This window comes from Marmota flaviventris, chromosome 6, assembly GCF_047511675.1.
Source record: "Marmota flaviventris isolate mMarFla1 chromosome 6, mMarFla1.hap1, whole genome shotgun sequence".
NCBI lineage: Eukaryota > Metazoa > Chordata > Mammalia > Rodentia > Sciuridae > Marmota > Marmota flaviventris.
This window is the reverse complement of record NC_092503.1, coordinates 53443997-53468867: the sequence shown is the minus strand read 5'-3', so window position 1 is coordinate 53468867 and position 24871 is coordinate 53443997. Positions and strand designations below refer to the sequence as shown.

The window sequence follows — 24871 nt, the reverse complement described above, 5'->3', positions numbered from 1 at the left end:
TTATTTGCAAGCACCCAACAGTTTTATGTGCCCAGAATATAACTATTAGTAAATACTAATTGAATATTGAAAGAAATGAGCAAAAAGAAAAGATATCTAGAACTTTTCTCAAAGAAAGCAAGATTCAAGTACAAGGATTAAAAACATTACCTTATTTTAGCTCTATACACAATAATCTACATCTATTTCTACTTCTATATTTTTAGCACATCCCAGTAACTAATTTTGATGATAATGACACTCATTCATCCATTTATTTTCATTATTTTAACAGTCATTTACTGAAAGCCTCCTATGAACTATGGCCTATGCTGAGGTCTGAGGACACAAAAATGATTAAGTTCTCAATATTCTCACGGTCTAATAGAAGGAGATAGAAATATAAATAATTAAAACACTTTCTAATAAGTGCTATATTAGTCTCATTTCTAAATGGAAATGTCTAGAATATTCTTTTTTAAAACATTTAAACTATTTTTTTAGTTATAGTTGGACACAATACCTTTATTTTATTTATTTATATGTGGTGCTGAGGATTGAACCTAGGGCCTCACAAGCACTAGGTAAGTGCTCTACCACTGAGCCACAACCCCAGCCCCTAGAATATTCTTTTTATAAGTCCAAGAAATTCATAGTAGTTTTCAGTAATAATAATGCTTTTAGTCAAGAATTGTGGAGTCAGAGCTAGATTCAAGACTAGGCCTTATTCAGTCCCTTTTCAATATAAGTTGTGAGACATGGGTTAGCATAGCTCTGGACCACAACTCCTTCCTCTGTGAAATGGAGATTAATATCATTTCCTATCTCATCCTGTTGACTTAGAATAGTGCCTGAAACAAAAATTACAGACGGTTGATGGGGGTTGGTGTTAGTAATAATAGTAACATTTCCTTTGTAGTGCATAAAATTTTAATCCTTAGTTATCTGTAAAGGACATTTATCCAGAATAGTTTATTTCTCAATGATTCTAGATAGCTAATTTTTAATAGGCATTATACCAAGAACCAGGAGAAGAAAGATGAGAAAGACTCAGTCTCTGCCCTCTAGCAGAAGTATTATCAGTGATACCTGTGAGGATGTCATTTGTAATCAACTAAGATTCTAGAAAGTTAAAACAGCATTGAAGTATAAAAGATATTTCAAACACACTCGCCTTTTCTTAAGCAAGAATGCTTCAAAGTGAAGTGTCACAGGGGAATTCTGATTTATGGTGAAGCTTTTCCAAGTTGCACAGCTCCAAATAGCATTCTGTAAGTCCCAAGTAGTAAAATGGGAGTCATTTGACAGGTCTGTCACTTCATTTTTTTTTTATTCCTCAAAATACTCCAGGGATGTACTGTCTCCACTTATATAAGCCTCTGTGTTTCTGCTTTTGAACACTTGGCTTTGTTAGTTAAAAATAACTTGATTGTTCACAGTTCTCTTTTTGTTTTGATGTCTTTAAATGCAGCTGCATGCAACATACTGTTTAGTTGTGAGTTTAAAGAACACAGTTAAAAATTGTAAAGTGCATTTTATATAACTCATACTTAGGATGAAAAAATGTTTGGCTATTAATTTTTACTTTGTTGAAGAAGCAAAAAGGGGATTTACACATTAATTTCCTTTTTGTTGACAACTGGGTGAGCCAATCTCTTCTGTAATGGTAGAGCAGGGAATTTGGACTTACCCTCTTGCAGAGGGCAATGAGAAAAATCTGGAAAAATATTAAAGATAGGTGCTTGAAACCACCTGAGGGATAACATGATAGGAAAGAATTACCAAGTCAAGATTTGGGGGTATTTGATAGTTCAGTGTTTAGTCACTTTTCTCTTGGATTGAGTTTGCAGTACTTCTTCAGTCTCAGGCTGCAAGTAGGATAGAAAGTGAAGTGTAGGACTGGTCTTAGGGGAAGGCCAGGTGAGCTTTTCTCCTTTATGTTGAGATCCTAAAGGGCTGCACCATGGGGATAAGGTTGCATCAGAAATAGACAAATCTTGCCAAGAACTGCAATGCAACCTCCCTAATAGGGTCCCAGATACAGGATTTATCAGATTCAGAGACTATAAACTAGCTATCAAAGAAATAAAAGGCAAGATTAAAAATTTTGATAGAGAACTAGAATCTTTTTTAAAATAAGAAATTCTAGGAATAATAAATACATAACAGAAATTAGAAATTCAGTCACTGGATTCAATAGCATACTCAATACAGATTAAGTGAATTATAAAAGAAGCCAGAAGAAAACATTCAAATAAAACATAGGCAAAAGCGATAAACAATATAGAACAAGTAAGAGACAAACAGAAGACAGTGAGAAAGACTAACATGTAGGTAACTGTAATTCCAGAAAAGAAAAAAAAAAAAAAAAAAAGGAAAGAAAATAGGGCAGAGAAAATTTTTGAGAGATAAGAACTGAGATGTTCAAGAGTCAAATTGACCACAACACAAGGCTCTTGGGTGACTTTAACACACCTATCTCACCACTAGATAGATCTTCCAAACAAAAGCTGAACAAAGAAACTATAGAACTCAATAATACAATCAATAATTTAGACTTAATTGACATATATAGAATATTTCATCCTTCAATGAACAAATACACTTTCTTCTCAGCAGCACATGGATCCTTCTCTAAAATAGACCATATAATATGCCACAAAGCAACTCTTAGCAAACACAAAAAAGTAGAGATACTACACTGCATTTCATCAGATCATAATGAAATGAAATTAGAAATCAATGATAAAATAAAAAATAAACACTACCCCAACACCTGGAGACTAAATAATATACTATTAAATGAACAATGGGTTGCAAAAGACATCAATGAGGAGACTAAAAAATTCTTAGAGGTAAATGAGAACAATGACACAACATCGAAATCACTGGAACACTCTGAAGGCAGTACTAAGAGAAAAGTTCATTGCATGGAGTTCATTCCTTAAAAGAAGAAAAAGTCAACACCAAAAGCAGTAGAAGACAGGAAATAATTAAAATCAGAGCTGGAATCAATGAAATTGAAACAAAAGAAACAACTGAAAAAATTCACAGGACAAAAAGCTGCTTCTTTGAAAAAATAAATAAAATTGACAGACACTTAGCCATGCTAACGAAGAGGAGAAAACTCAAATTACTAACATACGTGATGAAAAAGAAAATATCACGACAGACACTATAGAAATACAGAAGAAAATTATAAATTATTTTGAAAACTTGTACTCCAATAAAATAGAAAACATCAAAGGCATCAACAAATTTCTAGAGTCATATAATTTACCCAAATTGAATCAGGATGATATACACAATTTAAACAGATCAATTTCAAGAGATGAAATAGAAGATGCCATCAGAAGTCTACCAACCAAGAAAAATCTAGGACTGGATAGATACACAGCCAAGTTCTACAAGACCTTTAAAAAAGAATTAATACCAATACTCTTCAATTTATTTAAGGAAATAGAAAAAGAGAAACGAGCATTTCCAAACTCATTCTATGAGGCCCTGATTTCAAAACCAGGCAAAGACACATCAAAAAAAGAAAACTTGGGACCAATATCTCTATAGATACAAAAATCTGGCAACTCAAATACAAAAATATATCAAAAAGATTGTGCAGCAAGATCAAGTGGGATTCATTCCAGGGATGTAAGGTTGGTTCAAATACAGAAATCAATAAATGAAATTCATCACATCAATAGACTTAAAGATAAGAATCATATGATCATCTCAATAGATGCAGAAAAAGCATTTGACAAAATACAGCATCCCTTCATGTTCAAAACACTAGAAAAATTAGGGATAACAGGAACATATCTCAATATCATAAAGGCTATCTATGCTAAGCCTCAGGCCTATATCATTCTAAATGTAGAACAATTGAAAGCATTCCCTCTAAAAACTGGAACAAGACAGGGATGCCCTCTTTCACCACTTCTATTTAACATAGTTCTTGAAACACTGGGCAGAGCAATTAGACAGACAAGATAAATTAAAGGGGTACACACAGGAAAAGAAGAACTGAAATTGGCACTATTTGCTGATGATATGATTCTTTACCTAGAAGACCCTAAAAGTTCCACCGAAAAACTTCTAGAACTAGTAAATTAATTCAGCAAAGTAGCAGGATATAAAATCAACACCCATAAATCAAAGGCATTTCTGTATATCAGTGACAAATTATCTGAAAGGGAAATGAGGAAAAATACCCCATTTACAATAGCCTCAAAAACATAAAATACTTGGGAATCAACTTAACGAAAGAGGGGAAAGACCTATACAATGAAAACTACAGAACCCTAAAGAAAGAAATCAAAGAGGACTTTAGAAGATGGAAAGATCTACCTTGCTCTTGGATAGAAAGAATTAATATTATCAAAATGACCATACTACCAAAAGCACTATACAGATTTAATGCAATTCCAATAAAAATCCCAATGAAATTCCTCATTGAAATAGAAAAAGCAGTCATGAAATTCATTTGGAAAAATAAAAGACCCAGAATAGCTAAAGCAATCGTTAGCAAGAAGAGTGAAGCAGGTGGTATCCCTATACCAAAACTTAAACTATACTACAGAGCAACAGTAACAAAAACAGCATGTATTGGCACCAAAATAGACTGGTAGACCAATGGTACAGAACAGAGGACAGAAAGACTAACCTACAAAATTACAATTATCTTATATTAGACAAAGGTGCCTAAAATATACATTGGAGAAAAGATAGCCTCTTCACCAAATGGGGCAGAGAAAACTGGAAATCCATATGCAACAAAATTAAATTAAACCCCTATCCCTCATCATGCACAAAACTCAACTCAAAGTGGATCAAGAACCTAGGAATTAAATCAGAAACCCTGTGTCTAATAGAAGAAAAAGTAGGCTGTCATCTTCATCATGTTGGATTAGGTCTGAACTTCCTTAGTAAGACTCCTATAGCACAAGAATTAAAATGAAGAATTAATAAATGGGATGGATTTAAACTAAAAAGTTTCTTCTCAGCAAAAGAAACAATCAGTGAGGTGAACAGAGAGCCTACATCTTGGGAGCAAATTTTTACCCATCAAACATCAGATAGAACACTAATCTCTAGGGTATATAAAGAACTCAAAAAGCTAAACACCAAAAAAACCCAAATAACGCAATCAATAAATGGGCAAAGGACCGGAACAGACTCTTCTCAGAAGATGATATACAATCAATCCACAAATATATATAAAAAAGTTCATCATCTTTAGCAATTAAAGAAATGCAAATCAAAAGTAAAAGATTTCATCTCACTCTAGTCAGAATGGCAGCTATTAAGAATACAAACAACAATAAGTGTTGGCAAGGATGTAGAGAATAGGGTACACTCATTGCTGGTGAGACTGCAAATTGGTGCAGCCAATATGGAAAGCAGTATGGAGATTCCTTGGAAAACTGGGAATAGAACCACCATTTGACCCAGCTATTCCTCTTCTAGGTCTATTCCCAAAGAACTTAAAAAACATGATACTATAGGGACACAGCCACATCAATGTTTATAGCAGCACAATTCATAATAGCTAAACTGTGGGACCAAACTAGATGCCCTTCAATAGATGAATGGATTAAAAAAAGTGGTATATATACACAATGGAATATTACTCAGCAATAAAAGAAAACAAAATCATGGCATTTGCAGGTAAATGGATGGAGTTGGAAAATATGATGCTAAGTGAAGTTAGCCAAACCCAAAAAACCAAATGCCGAATGTTTTCTCTGATATAAGAAGGCTGATTCATAGTGGGGTAGGGAGGGGGAGCTTGGGAGGAACGGAGGAACTTTAGATAGGGCAAAGGGGAGGGAGGGGAAGGAAGGGGGCAGGGGGTTAGAAATGATGGTGGAATGAGATAGACATCATTATCCAAAGTACATGTATAAAGACATGAATGGTGTGAATATACTTTGTGTATAACCAGAGATATGAAAAATTGTGCGCTATATGTGTAGTATGAATTGTAATGCATTCCGCTGTCATATATAACAAAGTATAATAAAAAATTAAAACAAAACAAAAAAAGAACTAAGAATGCTCCAAAACTTATGACAAATACCAAGCCTCAGATTGAAGAAGACTTTTGGATTCCTAGGACCGTAAATAAAATGAAACCTATACTATCACCACATTCTATAGATATTACAAGGTCAATAAATACATATTATGAACAACTTTATGCCAATAAATTCAACAAGTCAGATGAAATGGAAACAAATGAAAAATCTTAATTTAATTTCTATTAACAAAATTAAATCTTTCATAAAAAATTACCCCCAAAGAAAACAGTAGGACTAGGTGGTTTCACTGGTGAATTTTATCAGTTTTTAAAAAATAAATAGTGTCAGTTTTACATGAACTACTAGAAAACAGAGGTGGGTACACTTTTATGAGGCCAACATAATACTGATAGGAAAATCTGACAAAGACATTCCCCCCAAAAGAAAGCTATTATTTTTCCTGAACAGCAATACAAAAATCATTAATAAAACATTAGCAAATCAAATACAACAAAATAAAAAAATCAAATCCAACTATATATGAAGAGATCTAGTCATGGATAAAGCATGTGTTTATTCTAGAAATGAAAAGTTCAGTAATATTTGAAAATCAACATAACCAATTCTGTTAATAAAATAAAGGAGAGAAACCATATCATCAGTTCAAAAGATACAGAAAAGGTATCATAAAATATTTTCAACTCCAAGTCAAGATAAAACCTTTCAGCAAATTTGAACTGGAAGAGAATATCCCCTCTTCCAGTAGAGGGCATGTATAAAAACCCTGCAGCTAATATCACACTTAATGGAAAAATAAAGAATGCTTTCCCCACTGAGGATGGGATCAAATCAAGAAAGTCTGGTCTTAGGCTCATATCACTCTTATTCAACACTGCACTGATGGTCCTACCCAGGGTAATAAAACAAGGACAAGAAACAAAAGGCATCCATATAAAAAAGAAAGTGCATAATGTCTCTTTACAGATGACATGATTGTTTACATTAAAATTTCTAAGGAATGTACAAAACAACTATTAGAATAAGCAAGCTTATTAGCCAGTTTATAGGACACAAAGTTAATAAACAAAAATCAACCGTACTTTTGCATATTAACAGCACACAACTGGAAAGTGAAATTTCAAAGATCTAATTACTGCCAAAAACATTAAAAAAAAAAAAAAAAAAGGACATGCAATACCTCTATGCTGAAAACTACGAAACAACTGAGAATTCAAGCAGAGATAAACCATGCTGAGAGCCTGGGAGCCTCAAAAATTGTTAAGCTGCCAAATGTCCTCCAAGTTGAGCTATAGATTCAGAGTAATCCAGTGAAAAATGCCACGAATCCCTCCTTTTTTTTTTTTTTTTTTTTTTAACAAATTGTCAAGCTTACACTAAATTTCAGGTGTAAATGCTAAGGACCTAGAGTATCTAAACAATTTTGAAATATAATAAATCGGAGGGTTTTTAGTACGTAAATCCAAGACTTAGAAAAGGTACCAGTAATTTAAACCATGAAAATGTACCATGCTTATCTCCTGTAGGGGAAAGCATAGTTGACTGATGACCTTGGCCCTTAGCTTTCTGAATCTACCACAACATTTATGTCAAGGCCAAGTTTTTTTCTTTCTTTCTTTTTTTTGTGGCACTGGAGATCGAACCCAGGGCCTTATGCATACAAGGCAACCACACTACCAACTGAGCTATATCAACAGCCCTTCAAGGTCAAGCTTGACAGAGCACAGCATGGTTAAGAATTACTAGCCCATTCCTATAAGAGGCAATGTTGGCTTCAGGACTCCCCATAGGCTTAACTAAAACTTTCTTAGAACAGCAGTCTAAGACACTTTCCAATCAGTCCTCCTTTTCCGTTCCTTTCCTTTGGCATACGAAGGTTTCCACATGCCTATTCTGACTGCCCTACACTTTCTCCTTCATAGCATTTCCATAATAAATTCATTACACATGGAATCCTGTCTTGGCATACTCACCTCCATGGACCTAAACTAACATAGGCAGTGGCAGGAGTAGTCTGAAATTCTAAGTGTTAGAATAGAATTTTAGACTGTCTTATTCATTGCTTGGTGGGCAAAGAGGATGGCATCCTGAATTTGTGAGCATGAAGTCTCTGGCACAAGATAGTGGCCAAATTACTAGATTTCACCAATATGTTCGGAAAAAAATGTTGGGGGGGGGGGGGCTAAGGTTGTGGCTCAGCAGTAGAGCACTTGCCTAGCACGTGTGAGGCTGTGGGTTCGATCCTCAGCACCATATAAAAATAAATAAATAAAATAAAGATACTGTGTCCAACCACAACTAAAAAGTAAATAAATTTTTTTAAAAAAATATTGGGGAGGAGAATACCCTTCTATGTGCAATGTTTCAGGTATTTCAGTGGAATGGAGAAAACAATGCCTACAAGGACAATGTAGCTGGTTGGTTATTGCTAAGTTGATGTGAGGCTCTACAGAGGGATGAGAAAGTGAGGACTCTTAAGAGGTTAAAATCTAAGTGTGAAAGTTGAGTTTGGTAGCTTACAATGAAGCCCTTATTTGTTACTAAGGAAGAATAAATATAGTTGAATAGCTGATTAAAGATTTGCTTATTAGAAGCAGAGAATTCTAGAGACATTTAAACGTTCAGTTGAGGTAGGCCTACTGTATTAAGGCCAGAAACATTTGAATGAATATTAAACAATGGCCACAGTGGCAAAAATGAAGCCTCCATCTTACCAAAGCCAATCTATTGCTGCCTCTGAATGTTAAGGAATTAACTGTTCATCTGATTGTATATAAAAAAGCAAGAACCAAGAATAAATTTGATCTTAGCCAAAAGGCCAAGAAGCAATGAAGAACCAAGAATAAAGAATAGTAAAGATAATCTTAAAAACAAGGTAGACAGGCTTGCTTTCTGGATATCACTTATTTTAAGGCTATAACAAATTAAAAAATGTGATACTGCTGTAAGGAGAGACCAATAGTCTATAAACAGACTCATGTATTTGTGTATGTTCATGCTGTCATCATTATACAATCCATATTATACAGTCATATATCAGCATAAACATATATTTATTTCTTATCTGTGTTTATGTGTTTTTGAGAAAATAGCCTGAAGAGCAGTGGAAAAAGGACAGTCTTTTCAGTTTCAGTAAAATGGTGCTGGCTCAATTGGATACAAAAACAAAAGAAAACTTCTACTTTCACCACACACACACACACACACACACACACACGCACGCACCAGCTCGTGTGCGTGAAACAATTCCAGATGGATTGTAATTTAAATGTAAAAGGTAAAACAAAAAAATCTCTTGAATACAGACAATACAGGATAATCATTTATAACCTTAGCACAAGAAAACAGTTCTGAAACAGGACATAGAAAGCACTAACCAAAAAACGGATTAAATGGTCTATATTAAACTTAGTAATAACCTTTCTTCAAAGGACACCATTAAATGAAGATACCACCATAGAGAAAAAAGATATGGCTAAAAAAACACATAAAAAGATGCTCAACCTTATTAGTAATTATGTAAGAGAAAATTTAACAAGAAAATGTCACATGCCCACAAGAATGCCTTAAAATTAAATAGAATAATTCCAGAGGTAGCAAGGATGTGAAGCAACAGGAATTCTTGGACTGCCAGTGGGAATATAAATTGGTACAACTTCTTTGAAAAACACTTTGGCATTATCTCATAAGACTGAAGATATGCACATCTTTTTTGGGGGTGGGCGGCGGCAGGTACCAGGGATTGAACTCAGGGGCACTGGAACACTGAGCCACATCCACAGCCCTATTTTGTATTTTTTTTTTTTTTTTTAATTTAGAGACAGGATCTTACTGAGTTGCTTAGCACCTTGCTTTTGCTAAGGCTGGCTTCCAACTCGAGATCCTCCTGCCTCAACCTCCTGAGCTGCTGGGATTACAGGCATGCATTACTGTACCTGGCTAATTTCACTTCTTGGTATACTTAACAGAAATGTCTACACACGATTAAGAAATACATGCAAAAATGTTTATAGCATCATCATTAGTAAAAGCCCCCAACTGTAAACTAAAATATCCATCAAAAGAATGGATAAATTGTGGTGTATTTATATTATGGACAGTGAAAATAAGACAGTTTACATGTAAAAACATGGTTAAATCTCAGAAACAAAATTAAGTAAATCAGACACAATTAAAATATTCAGAAACACATGCTTAGGATGTAAACATTTAGATAGAAGCAAAGTGATTATCACTTTGAGACTGAAGTTAGGTAACAGGTGGGGATTAAGAGGTAGCATTCTGGAGTGATGGCAATATTCTATGTTTTGACCTGGATGATGGTTACACTACAATAGAAAACTGAGCTGCACCTTTCTGTACAATATGTTCCACAATTAAAGATTAAACAACCAAAAGGAATGGATTGGTGTTTGATGAAAAACCTAGTATTTGCCTAGTAGGCCTTCTCTGAGTTACTTTATAAATAATGATAAGCAGTTTACATTGAATTACCCATATTCTTTTGCTGAGACCCTCTGCCAGACATTTCTGAGAAGGCTTGCTAAGGGTAAAGAGTTTACTGCCAAAGAACTGTGGAAAGTTAACCAATTCAAGAATTAAACTTTAAAATTTGGGCTCATCTTAATATGCTCTAAAACCCCAAATTAATTGACTATATTATAAATATTTATTATTTGAGTTGAGGGGTATATTGTCAAAAGAAAAAGGATTCCTGCTGACTGGAGTACAATTAGGCAGATGAGATAACTCAGATATGAAAGAGAGACGCAGGATATCAAAATTCCAAATACCCTCTTTTTGCTTCTCCTTTGTTTCAAATTACATAATCTTCATCCACAAAAGAATATTTAGAAGATTTGTAAGATAACTGAATAAAGGGTAGTTATGCACTTTAAAATGAGAAGATATAAGTAATGTAGGTTTAACAGTGGGGTAAAAAGGGGGCTTCATAAAAAACCTAAGTAGAAAGAAAATCAAGATGATATTGAGTTTAGGGGAGGTAGAACAAAGTATTGCAAAGACAGAAAAGATTATTTGCAGATTGACAATCCAGGAGAACCTGTAAATGTACTTGATGAGAAAAAGAGATCAAACTTGCATTACAGCAATTTAGATGAGAAGAACTTCAATATGGGAGTTCAATCATGGGATTGAGACATTAAAATCAGTCAATGTTCCCTAGAGATCATCCTTGCATCCCACTCAAAATCCTAGTTTGATGAATTCTGTTGTCTGACAATTGACTTCAGAATGCTGAAAACAAAGTGCCACATGTTGTTTATTGGAGCCAGTATAAATACATGGTCACCAATCTCAAAATTAGTTCAATAATTTCCTATGTCCCTAGAGAGCTTTCTCATTTTTCATAACTATTTCAGATCATCTCTACTTCTCTTAAAACCGTTGACACGCCTCCTGGGTTCCTCAATCATCCTGAGCAGTGTTGTCATCTACAGAGGAAAAAGATGCCATTGTCTCAATTTTGGGGACCAGACCTTCAAACTTAACTGTTCACAACTACCCTCTGTCCTGCAGAAGTTTCGTTCCACAAATAAAAATTTAATCACTTCAACCATGCCAGTGATCCTCTTCCTGCCTTAAGTCCCAACCTACATCACCCATCCTCATACACCTGCTCCTCCTCTAACATTCCTTGTATCATTAACTCAGGACCTAAGGTGTCATCTTTGACTCCCATTTCCAATGACCAAATCTAATTTATTCTAATTATCATTTGGATCTCCTTATCTAACTCCTCTGCCATCACCCTAACTATCTCTATTATCTGTCACCTATTCTAACAGCTTGACTGGTCTCCAAGATGACTTCTAATTCATTTACCATTTCATAGCCATTCTAATATGTCACTTCTCCAATTTTATTGCCCGTGGAATAAAACAAAACTTTTTAACTTGATTCTGAAGAGCCTCTCATGATTTGCTCCTGCTTAACCTTCCTGATCTACTGGGCATTCCACTCCCTGCATTCTCTGCACCAAGTCTTTCTAGACATCCACAGACTAGAAGAGACTCCACACATTTGTCTGTTTAAGTGAATCTCAAAACCACAATATCATTTCCCTTAGAAGGCCTTTCCTGACTTTGAATACATTTGATCTCTGTGCATAAAGCTTCCCTAACATAACATCTATTGTTTTTTGTTAACTTATCTGTATACTCAGAAAGGAGGGCTCTGTCTATTCACTGTTGTGGCCCCAATACACAGTGCCAGCAGTCTCAAGACTCTGTAGGCATCCAAAAATGTTCCTGAATATATGGAAAGAAATATAATAATATATAATAAAAATAAACCCTTAATAAGAGAAGATGTTCCTTTATTGAGAATTGTTTAGACAAATTGTTGCTACATACTTTGAAGTTAAAAGTACACTTCATGGCTTTCCTAGATAGGAATGAAATAGATGCTTTAAGTAATACTGGAAGATGTTATAATAGAAGACATATTTTGACATAATGGCTTCTGTGTCTTTTAATACTGTTTCCAGGTCAGAGAGGTGGATGAGGAGTTTTATTACTCCTGAAGACATCTGTGTCTTTATCAAGAGTTGTATTGAAAAATCTAGCCTAAAGCCAGGATGGATAAATAAGGAATTTATCAAAAGGTCTTTTTGAATATAATATATAAATGGCCCACTAGGATCACATTTATATAGATATTCAAGATCATTACCAAATTTACAGAAAAGAAACTATACATATCTTTAAAAAAAGATGACTTCAATACATGCTGTTGTTGTTTTTTTTTTTCTCTAAAGGAAAAAAAAAAAAAAGTCAGAGCAGCTGGCCTTACAATAACGAGAAAAAAGTATTGATAACTAGCCCTTAAAAAAAAGTGTCTGAAATGTTCATTCAAGGCTGGTATTCATTCTTTATTCAGAGCCTGTTTGTCAGGCTTGAAAAGCAACAGAGATTGAATTTTATAGCCAATTCAAACAGAACATAAATAAACTATTCTCAATACATCAATGAATAAAGGAAGGAAAAAACTTACTCTTTGTATTACAAGGCCCTATACATTTCATCCATTTACAGTTATAACTTTAACTAATTAGTCAAATGACAAAACCTAGAAATTCCTATTCCGTTTCATTAATTCAATACAGAAAAGCTATCTTTAAATCCTGATTTTTACATGAGCATCTTGCATCAATTTAGTTGCATTTAAAATTTTAAATATATACCTTTTAGTTGTAGATGGACATATACCTCCATTTTATTTTTATGTGATGCTGAGGATGAAACTCAGTGCCTCAGATTTGCCAGGTGAGTGCTCAACCACTGAGTCAATTCCAGCCCTGATTTACTTGCATTTTTATTGTGAATATTAAAGAGATAATGGATTCCAAAAGAAATTTCTTGAACTATTTAGAAGTTTTAAATAATTTATTTTATACTTGCTTCAGTTTAGGGAGTCAAAGTGTTATTTTTTTGTTTTGTTTTTAAAAGCTGATCAAGAAAACGAGAAAAATAAAGAGCAGTGGTTTGTTTACTAAGGGCAAAGTTAAAGTTGTGGATTGAAAGTAATTGATGAGAATTCCCATAAACTAAAACACAATCAATTTTGACCTCTCCTTAAGAGATGCTTCAGAGATATAAATGATTTTAACTTTTGGGCCAGAAGATTCATTCTTACACTTTCCACTTATTAAAATATATATTCAAACACACCCACATAGCTCTGATGAAATTGGGACTAATTTAACATCAACGGTGTTACTGAGTTTGGTGGAGAATGAAATTTAAAACAAGAGCAGTGCCTAGGAAGGAAGCAGCAAGAAGGCCCTCCCCCAGATGCTGAACAGATACTGGGATCATCTTCTGGAAATTCCCAGCCTCCAGAAGACTAAGCCACATAAACTTCTATTCTTAAAAAAAAAAAAAAAAACAAAACCCACAGGAGAGAATGAAAAAGGGCATATTTCTGAGCTATTTATAAGAGATATTTTGGGTTGCCTATTTAAAACAACACTCCAGCTGTTTTGTGAGTAATCTATTTGGCAATTTCAAGTAGGTAATAACCATGATGAAAAATAGTGTAAGAGTATCATCTGAGGAAAGATTACAATAAAAGAATTAGAAAAATTCAAAAGGAATATGAATGTCAGTTATGGTTATCAGAGAAAACTTCGTGGAAATATGGATGTGAAGTAGGTTGGGTAGAGAAAGGGTAAGATTTTCTAAAAGTGGAAATAGAGTTGTTCCATAATTTACAAAGCAAAACCCAAAGGAAACTTATTCTTATTTAAATGTCTTTTAATAAATATTTATAATCTGAAAATGTTTTTGAAGTCATCTAATCTGCCCAAATCGATTTTCAGCTGGGAAAGGCAGCAGTGATAGCTTAAAATGTGTCACAAATCTGAAGCTTATGGGTATCCCTTACTTAGGAAAAGATGTAGAGACTTTCCCTCAACAATGACCACATTTCATCCCACACACCACACACTGACCTCTCTCCCTTCTGTCTCTCTTATTGGGAAGGAGAAATGGAAGAAACAGTGTCACAAATGTCAAAGGACTGAAAGTCTCAAGGAGGTAGAATAAACACAAAATAAAGATTAAATAAGTTAAGAACTAAAATGTGTTCACTGGATTTAATAATATGGGCATAAATGGATGACCTCAATCAAAACAAGTGAGGCCAATTATTACTTCAGAGTATACAATTTATTTTTTCTAGGTTTATGTGTAACCTCCTGAATACTAAAATATTTCAATGATAAACAGCCACTATCCAGTAATGTTCTTTCTTCTTATAGTAATAAAACTGACTCTTAAATGATTTGTTCCAAAATTATTTCAGCAGGTTAAGTTGAAAATCTAGATGAAAAGGTTATTCTGATTTTAAAGTAAATACTACATATGTGACCTCTTCAGCCTGCAAACACTTTCTTATTTTCCAGAAATGTTCTAAAAACAAAACAAAAAAAAATCTATCATGAACTATTTAGGATACATATTGCTAGGCTTTAGTGATTAATGCATCTACTTTTACTATTAGAAAATCTTTGGCAATTTCCTTTTTATTACCGTTAACTGCTCCAACTCCAGTAACAATGTTTTGTTTATGTGGCCATGGTTGAGCTTTATTAAAAAAGCGTTAAGTTTTTAGTTTTTAACCATGGGCACACTTAGGAAGACAGACTTTAAATTGTGTCATATTTTCTATGGTTAAATTTGAACTGCATTTTTGTAAAGCTGGAAACAAACCTTGACTGACTATCTAGGCTCTTGGTGTAAGCTAAGCTACCCAAAAGAACAAGTCAAATCCTGTTTATTGAAGCCATCAAGACATGTTTTTTATATCCAAATTGAATTGCTACATTTGAATTTGGTTCATCATTTCTGTTCTATAAAGACTATAGGTCATTAGGGTTTTTTTTTTTTTTGTCTAAATGACCAAGTGATAATGTTGACCATGTAACAAATATTTATTTATTTATTTGGTACTAGGGACGGAACCCAGGGGTGCTTAATCACTGAGCCAAATCCCTCGCCCTTTTATTAAATCTAATTTTTAAAAAAAGGTTTTGCTAAGTTGCTTGGGGCCTCAGTAAGTTGCTGAGGCTGGCTTGAACTTGTGATCTTCCTGCCTCAGCCTCCTGAGCCACTGGGATTATAGGCATGCACCACTGAATCCAGCTCAACTATTTACTGTCACAATAATCTTGCATGAAATAACTCACCTCAAAACTCAGGTGTAAGAAAATAAGCCTTTATTTTTGTGCATGAGTTGATGGGTCAGTGGCTAGGCTAGGCTAGGCTTGTCTTGGCTGGGCTTGCTCACCTCTATAGTCAGTCAGCAGGAAAGCTTGGGCTTGGCTGGTCTTACCTGGTACAATTCTCTTCCATGAGGTTTCTGATATTCAGCAGGGGAGCCTGGGCTTATTCTCAGGACAGACAAAGAGATCTGAGAAGAGAGTAAGTGAAGCTTGGAAGGTCTCTTCAGGCCTAGGTTTAGTATTGGCATAATATCAATTTTGCCACATGCTAATGCAAAATTTAGGGATACCTAGATTTAAGGGAGTGGGAACAATACTCAAAACTTTTTAAAAAATTTTTTTTTTTAGTTGCAAATAGACACGATATCTTATTTATTTATTTTTCTGTGGTGCTGAGGATCAAATCCAGTGCCTCACATGTGCTAGGCAAGTGCTCTACCACTGAGCTACAACCCCATCCTGTACTCACCTCTTGTTGGGAAGAATTAGATTCTGCATTGCAAAAGTGGTAGATATAGGCAAAGGTGGAATACCGAAGTCGCCTTTAAAATCAACTTACTCAAACCTCATTTAGTCTTTTCAAACTAGGTAATCTAATAATAATGCTGCTTCCCCTTGAACCCTAAATCTGCTTGTTTAAACATTAATAACTCATTATCATTATAAATTATAACATCAAGAATGCAGTTAAAATGAAGACAAGATATGCTGAAATTAGATGGCAAATTCAGTTTTAATTTAAGATCTCAAGGAGTGGAAAATATAAATTTTTTAACCTTTGAAAAAATGATTTAGTGATTACAATATGAATATGTACAACTAAGAGAAAATTATATTGCTGAAATTGTTTTTAAATTTTCATTTACTATTTATTTATTAATAAAGGGGATTGAATCCAAGGGCATTCTACCACTAACATAAATCCCTAGCTTTTTTAAAATTTTATTTGAGGCAGGGTCTTGCTAAGTTGCTAAGGTTGGCCTCAAATACAGTCCTTTTGCTTTGGTCTCCTCAACTGCTGTGATTTTAGGTATGTTGCCATCATGTACAGCTTTGCAGTATTTAAAGCTACTTTGGAGTATTCGATAAGTGATCAGAAACAGTTTTATTCAAAGAGCAACACCCAGGAACCTTTAAAATGAACCATTTATTAAATCAGACTGTTATTTCTAACAGTTATGTAAGTTACATGTATGTTTAATTCAGAGTATTTCACATGGAAAATTTTTAAACTCCTATAGGCAAGCAAAATTGTATCACACAATATATAAGTGGGAAAGGAGTACTGCTAAACATTCAAATAAGGCAAGTATTTAAAACAATAAAATAATAATAAAAAATTTAAGCATTCCTTTAAGAGAATTCAACACTACAAGCTAAATGTACTTTCTGAGTGTATTCATATATCAAGGCAGTGTTTCTTCTTTTAAAACATCAGGAAGTAGAATAAGGCTCATTAATATTACAGCTGCCCTCAAGATTTCAATCTCATTCGCTTTCTTTAAATTAAAATTCACGAAGTGCACAATTAAGATATATCAAAAAACTGAATCTGCTACTCTAACAACAGCTGTCCATGCTTAATACTTAGTGGTTTGTTGGACCGAATTATGTCTTTTCAGGGAAAAAAAAAAAAAAAACCACTGTAAAACATTTAGTTTGAAATGTATGCTAATACTTTTCTTCAAAATCAAAAATTATGGAGGAAAAGGGTTATTTATTATAAGGAATAGAAAGCAAAACACTAGAATGACCAAACATTTTCAAAGAACAAGCACCACAAAGGACATTTGCATTCAGTTTTGTAATATTTATCAATGCATTTTTCTTATTCCAACCAATCTACTTCATCAAATTCTGAATCATCTTCTGAATCACTATATTCCACAGCAATACGGCGAGACAGGATGGTGGCAACATCATTTTCAATGCGTTCATGCTTAGCTTCCTGTTCACGCTGCTCTTCTACTTTGCGTAGTTGAATACCTGATATAGTAAATCCAAACCATTCATTTTAAATCAAAATGCTAAACACCAGATAGTATTATTTCTGGCATAAGATCAAATAAATATGAGAAATACTAATAGGAAAATAAGCAAGACCGATTAAAAATAATTTGAAGTAATTATAATCAGAGGCATTAAATCTTTCATTACATCATCATTTATGAGTTAATTAGTAAAACTTACCCAATGGATATCTACAGTTTATATTTATCTATTATGGTCTACTGTACCTCCTGTTTACTATCCCTTAAAAAGTTAACCAGATAATACATTTCTTCTATTATCACTATAGTCAGATAAATTATACACTGTTGAATATATTTTCTGTCACTTTATTATCCTCTGTACTTGAAGGAAAAGCACTATTATTCATTTTATACTTCTGATTCCTGGCATATAACAGCTGCTTAAGAAACGCTAACTGGGGGGAAAAAAAAGAAATGCTAACTGAATAAATGAATAACCACCCTATCAAGAAGTCTTTCTTGGTAACTAAGGGAAGAACCTTAACCCTTACTTAGCTTTACAGGCATCTAGAAGAACAAATGTCAATGCTATCCCAAATGAAAAGCTTTGACACTGAAGAAAAAAAACATTTTAAAATTCTATAATTTGTAAAACATTTTACATAAACACTAAACATAGAGAATTTAAATTTTCTATAATATTTACATCTGATATTTTAAGTTTCTCATTAACTCAATAAACATTTTAAGAATCCCTAAGTATGAAAATAAAATGATTAAATGTTTTGTATTTTCTTAAGAATAATTTAAAATATAAGTTGGACATACCTTTACTTTTGTACAAAAACAAAATCATCTAAAATTTTATAAATGAGGACTGCATTGTTGTCTTAAATATTTAGAAAATTTTCAATGCTACCACAATGCTTTTCATGGTCCTGAAAAAATTACCTTTTCGTATTGCTTCCAGTAGTACACTCCTTGCGTCACTGATTACAGGTAGGGTTGATGGATGACGCTTTGGCTCAGAAGCAGGTATAACTTGTGATGGAGGAGATGGAGGCATTAATGGAACATGGGGACCTGGGGCAGTAGATGGTGTTGGATGTAGCCCAGAGGGAGGATGAGCAAGAGCCGCAACTGTGACAGGTGATGATGGTCGAATGCCAGGTGGAGGCAGAGGAGGCGGTGGTGGGGGTGGAGGCAGCCCCTGGACTTCACCTTGTGGGAGTGGATGAACTGGTACAGTCTCACATACTGGGGCAGCTCTAGCTACTGGTGGAGAGGGTTGTACTAGAGGAGGTGCAATTGGAGGAGGAGCTGGGTGAAGAACTCCAGGGGCAATCTGAAGAGGAGCTGGAGGTGGTGGTACAGCTGGAGCTTGCAAAGCAGTGGTTGGAGGTGGAGGTGGGGGAGGTACTGGAGGGGGAGGAGTGGAAGTCATTGAAGCTCTTAATGAAGAAGTTGACAAGGCAGATGGAAGAGGTGGTGGAGGAGGTGGGGGAGTGGGGCTCACAAACACAGGTGTTCTGCCTGTGGCTGGTGACTGAGGGCGATTTTCTATCAAACCTGTAGCAGAACTGAAATGATAAAGAAATCCTAGCAAGTTATTAAAGCTGAAAAAAAATCTATAGAAACTATGATTAAAATTAATTCTATAAAAATAGATACATAAACATGTTCCTATAGAAATTTAAAATTTTTTAACACTATTTCAGAAGTAAGAATTAAAAGTACATCAATGAGAAAATTAGTGGGTGGTACTTTGGTTTGTAATATTCTATATCTATTTTTTTATAACGGGATTGTACCCTAGGAGCAATTAACTACTGAATCACATTGCCAGTAGTTTTTTCCTTTTCATTTTTGAGATAGGGTCTTGTTAAGTTGCTGAGGTTGGCCTCAAAACTGCAGTCCTCCTGCCTCAGCCTTCTGAGTCGCTGGGATTACAGTCATGTGCCACCACGCCTTGCTTGGTCTGTAATATTCTTTTTTTTTTAATATTTATTTTTTAGTTGTAGTTGGACATAGTACTTTTATTTTATTTATTTATTTTTATGTGGCTGAAGATCGAACCCAAGGCCTCACACTTGCCAGGCAAGCACTCTACCACTGAGCCACAACCCCAACCCTGGTTTGTAATATTCTAAACAGTCTCATCCTGTCATGCAAATTTCATATTCACTTAAGCATTTTATGCTAACTTTGTTGATAAATAAATAAAATTCTCAATTATACACTGATGAGTCTCTGTAATGATTCAATATTTATCATAATGCAATATTTGTAGCAATATCTGTGGCTAATACAATGCTGTATTTATATTGCACCTATTAAAAACTCATCATATGCCATTTCAGTGAAGTCAACGACAGCTAATTAAAACCACAAAAGCAAATTTACAGCCCTCTTTCTTCTTGAGGCTGGAACAACAAATGAACCAGTAATAAAAGGTTAGTTTAACAGAAAATTGTAAAGCTGATATCTAAGTTTCTTTAATACTTATTAAAAATGTACACTTTAGATAACTGAAGAAGATTTAACTTCAGAATAGCTTTACTAAAAGAATATTACAAGCAAAACTGCTAATTGTCTTTGATGTTCTGAAACTATTTTAAGTATTCATAGCTACATTTCTTACAGCCTAATGACAGTCCAAAAATTTCTTTTTTTTTCTTAATACACTGTACATGATATGCTTGATAACAAAGCTATAATAAAACAAAACATACTTTCTTTAAAGTAAATTGTTATTAAGTAAAATTTTCCTGGAGAATGTATCAGGTCTAATCAGAGAATGGCAAATTACATCCCATAGGCCAAATGTGACCAGTTCCTTGTTTCCATTAATGTAGTTTTACTGAGACACAGACACATTCATTTGGATATATAGTGTGCATGGCTATTTTCATACAATGACAAAATTGACTACTTGTGACAGAAATCATATCCCCATTAATCCTAAAACATTTAGAATTTGTTCCTTTAAAGAAAAAGCTTACCAACCCTTAACATAAAACATCACATGCTTGTCCCAACATACCTGATACAGGTGGGTATGGGTTTTGCATCTCCTGTTCCATGCATGGGTGGAGGCGGAGGTGGTTCATGTGGTCTGACTAAGACTCTTTCCTCAGCTCTAGTCAGAAGCTCACTCATCTGACTAAATGGCAAGGCAGAAAGTGAATAAGATCCATCCATATGATCCACGTAAGTCTGAGGTCTAAAAGAAATACACAGTATCAGTGCACTTTCTTGAATTACTGGTGAAATAAAGTGTTCTAAATGAAATAATTTATCTTTGAATACCAGTAGTTTAGTTATTTTTAAAAAACTTCTTACAGAAATGTATTAATAAAACCTACTTTTAAAACAAAGAATGCTGTTCATAAAGCAATCTTTACTTACTAATTTAGTCTTATTATTGTGACCATCAGTTACTTTATTATTTTATAATGAAATATTAATTTAATTTTTAAAGATTAAAAACATTACATATATAATCCTGTAATTTATATATAATTTTTCTGTTTGTTTGTTTTGGTCCCAGGGATTGAACTCAGGGGCACTCAACCACTGAGCCACATCCCCAGCCCTTTTTTTGTATTTTCTTTAGAGATAGGGTCTCACTGAGTTGCTTAGTGCCTTGCTGTTGCTGAGGATGGCTTTGAACTGCAATCCTCCTGCCTGAGCCTCCCAAGCTGCTGAGATTACAGGTGTGGACCACTGTGCCCAACAACATGAAAATAATTAACTTTGGCAAATAGTGTTTAAAATTACCTGTCTATATTTCATTTTTTTCTTCATAAGAAGCTTCCAATGACAGAATATGAAAACTGAAAATGTTTACCACATTCTTTTTATGAGAACTTGTTGTTCTCTTAAACTTACAGCTCTCAAAAGATCTCCCTGATTCTAGCACCACAGAGATGGCTAGCTCAATTCGTTGTGTCCTTTAAGTGTTCAAAAAGTGGGAAAGCACTCAGAAAATAGCTGAGTGACATAGCAACATGTGATCCAGATCATATTTAAGCAAAATTTCAGCTTGAACATGTAAAGTTTTATATTTATAGATTGTAGTTCCATCTGGGGACAAAGTTGGATTTAACAGATGTACACAGAGCAAATCAGAAATATCTTATTTAGTTGTAATAAAAATGTCTGTCAACAGATAATTATTATTTTGAAATCTCAATTCTTTCAGTTTCTTTCAATAATGCAGATAAATATTATCTCTCAGATGTATATTTCTCTTAAAATAGGCCAAAATATTTCACAGTAATGGCCCAATAATTTACCTGTGTTATTCAAAAGAAAACATTCATCTCTTTTCCATTAAAAAGTCAACATGACAACACACAAATTTCTTCAGAGGCATGCCAGTGTAATGTGTTTGCTATGGTAGCTTGTTACTTAGAAAGGGCCCCTGGCGACTGATAACGGAAAATGACCAATTCTATATTTCTGCAAAAGAGGTTGAGTAAATTTGTTTGAAAGTCCTGATATGTCTGAGGTGAGGAATGTGGCACAGAAAGGAAGTCAGTGGACAGAAAAAGGACAAAAAAGAACCCCTCTTCAACTCCCATTTTATATGCAAAAAAAAAAAAAAAAAAAATTCCAGACCCTACTCTACTGTGAAACTCTAGTAAACCTGAAATATTGAAGAGTTGAGACTTCAGATAAAAGTTAAAATAACAGTGAAAATCATTTACTCCAACCACCTCTTTCCACAGATGACAAGAATAAAGTCCAAATATAGGAATGACCTTGCCCAAGGTCAGACTTCAGAAGGCTCAACGGTCAGGATTTTGATATAATCTTTATAATTACAACAGGGTCTTCCAGTTCAACAGTTTAGGACTCAAAACTTAGCAGTACAGATATTGCAAATAAAGCCAATGTTTTATCATTAATTTAAAAATAACAACAAATAAAAGAAACAAAGAAAAGAAACCTTGTTTCAAAATGAGAGGCTGGGCCATTAGCAACTTCAATATGCTTATGTAAGAGATTAGCATCATCTTCAGCCAGCTCTGGACCTTGGGCCAGCTTCTGCCATTCTCTCCGCCTGTCATGAGGTGCTCTTGGTACTTTTTCTGGTTCATGAGGACGATCTAGATTTTTCTGCTATAACAGATGTATTGAAACAAAGCCAAATGCTGAAATGCTAATTTTTAAAAAGAGGTTACAACTATCATAAAATTTGAAAAGTTGAAATATTAAAGACAATACCATAATACGATGAAAGTAACACAGGGACAGTTCACTTATACATTCAGAGTTCAATTTTAGCTAGTCTGCAGTTATCCCAGTTTCTTGCCTTTTTAAAAACAATACAGGATTGAACCCAGGACTTCCCACATGCTAGGCAAGCACTCTATCACAGAGCTACATCCCCAACCCTTTCTGTTCTCTTATTTTGAGATGAGAGTCTCATTAAACTGCTGAAGCTGGTTTCAAACTTGTCATCCTCCTTCTTTAACTACCTGAGTAGTGGGGATTATAGGTGTGTTTTTGTGCACTTGCCATGTTTTGTAACCACAATTTTGAACTGATGTGCTGAACACATTGGAGTATGCTATGGTGGGTTGAATATGAGGTATCCCCAAAAGCTCAGGAGACAATGTGGCAATGATTAGAGGTGAAACGATTCAGTTAAGAGTGACATAGCTGAGTGACATAGCAACATGTGATCCATCTATAAACTAATTGGTAGATTAATCCACTTGATGACTAATAATTTGAAAGTATTCCTGTATTGGGTCTAACTATAGATCTGGTGTGAATGGAGGAAGTAGACCAATGGGGGCGTGCCATTGAGGTTATAGTTTGTCCCCAGCACCTTACTGTCTTTCTCTCCTTTGTGACTGTCAGGAAATGAGTAGTTTTCCTTTCTACACCCTCCCGTTATGATGTTCCACCACCACCTCAGGCCCAGAGCAATGGAGTGGGCCAACCATGGGCTAAGTCTCTGAAACCATGAGCTGAAAAATAAACTTTTCCTCCTCTAAGTTATTCTTGCCAGGTGTTTTAGTCACAGTGATGTAAAAGTGACTAACAAATATGTCTAAGTAATAAATGGGGAGGTCAGAAATTCCTTTCAGATGAAAATAAAAACAAAACAACCAAAAAATAAAAAAATAAAAATCCCCAAACAAAAAACCCCTCCCTCTCTCCAAGATCTATTAGCTTGAAATTTTTGCCATAAATGATATATTGTTTGTTTCTAACCAATATGAAAATTTACTAAGATTATGCTAACTGGGAAGCGACCAATTAGCTGGCTGACACATGGGAAACAAATTCTGTTATCCAACTAATCCATATTAATTGTATCACTCAACAGAACACTGGGTTTTTAAACAATAGAATACAAGGTGATTCAAATTAGGGGAGAAAAGTCTAGAATAGGTATAACAAATATCAAATGCCTAGAGAAGCCAAGCAGATAACATACATGAATGAAGCTAGTCAGTATATGATGGGGTAGGCTGTGAACTAGATAGACATATCTCATCTAAGAAATTCCAGTTCAAAAACTTTAAGACCCCTCTTTTTGGCAAATGAAACCTGCCTAATGGCGTAATCTGGTTTGCCAGTCACCAGTTTCCAAACTGGTTAGAACACAGGGACACTGTCTAGCACAGAAGATGACAAAAGGGCATTACAGAGATTGGGAAAAGTAGTAATAGCTACAAGACAAACAAGAATGATAAAGACAGATTTTGCCTCCTTCATAAATGCCTAAATCAAGTTGCTTCTTCTATATTTTCTGTTATCATTAACATAAAAGAAAGCAGATCCAAGTGAATGCATTAAAGTAGAAATTGACAACACAAGAGACAGATAACAGGAGTTTAGTAAGAATCTAACTTCTTTAAAACATTTGGAAAACTTTAGGATGTGCTCTTTGGCAAGAAAATATTAGCTTAATTTACTTACTTTACCAATATCTGCATATAATATTCTTTATTTCTCCATACTAGAATGCCCTTCTCTTCCACGGTCCAATTTATTTTCATTTGTTCTTCAAGATTGTTTATAAAAGCTTTGTCTGCTGGCTAAAGCAGATGCTATTTTGTGTTACCCAAACCTCTAAACAAACCTCATTATGGCACTACCATACCGTAATAATCTAA

General features: G+C 34.4%; 1 protein-coding gene across 1 annotated transcript in view; it reads right to left on the bottom strand.

The window, feature by feature from the left end:
* Window positions 1-17258: 17258 nt before the first annotated feature.
* Wasf1 (WASP family member 1) overlaps window positions 17259-24871 on the bottom strand; it is a 59469-nt gene continuing 51856 nt past the window's right edge. Inside the window, exons 6-9 of the mRNA XM_027928358.2 lie at window positions 22687-22859; window positions 20776-20955; window positions 18684-19312; window positions 17259-17745 (exon numbers count right to left, since the gene is read on the bottom strand). Of these exons, the coding sequence (XP_027784159.1) occupies window positions 17588-17745; window positions 18684-19312; window positions 20776-20955; window positions 22687-22859 (1140 nt within the window). The 3' untranslated portion in view covers window positions 17259-17587. The remainder of the gene's footprint in view (window positions 17746-18683; window positions 19313-20775; window positions 20956-22686; window positions 22860-24871) is intronic.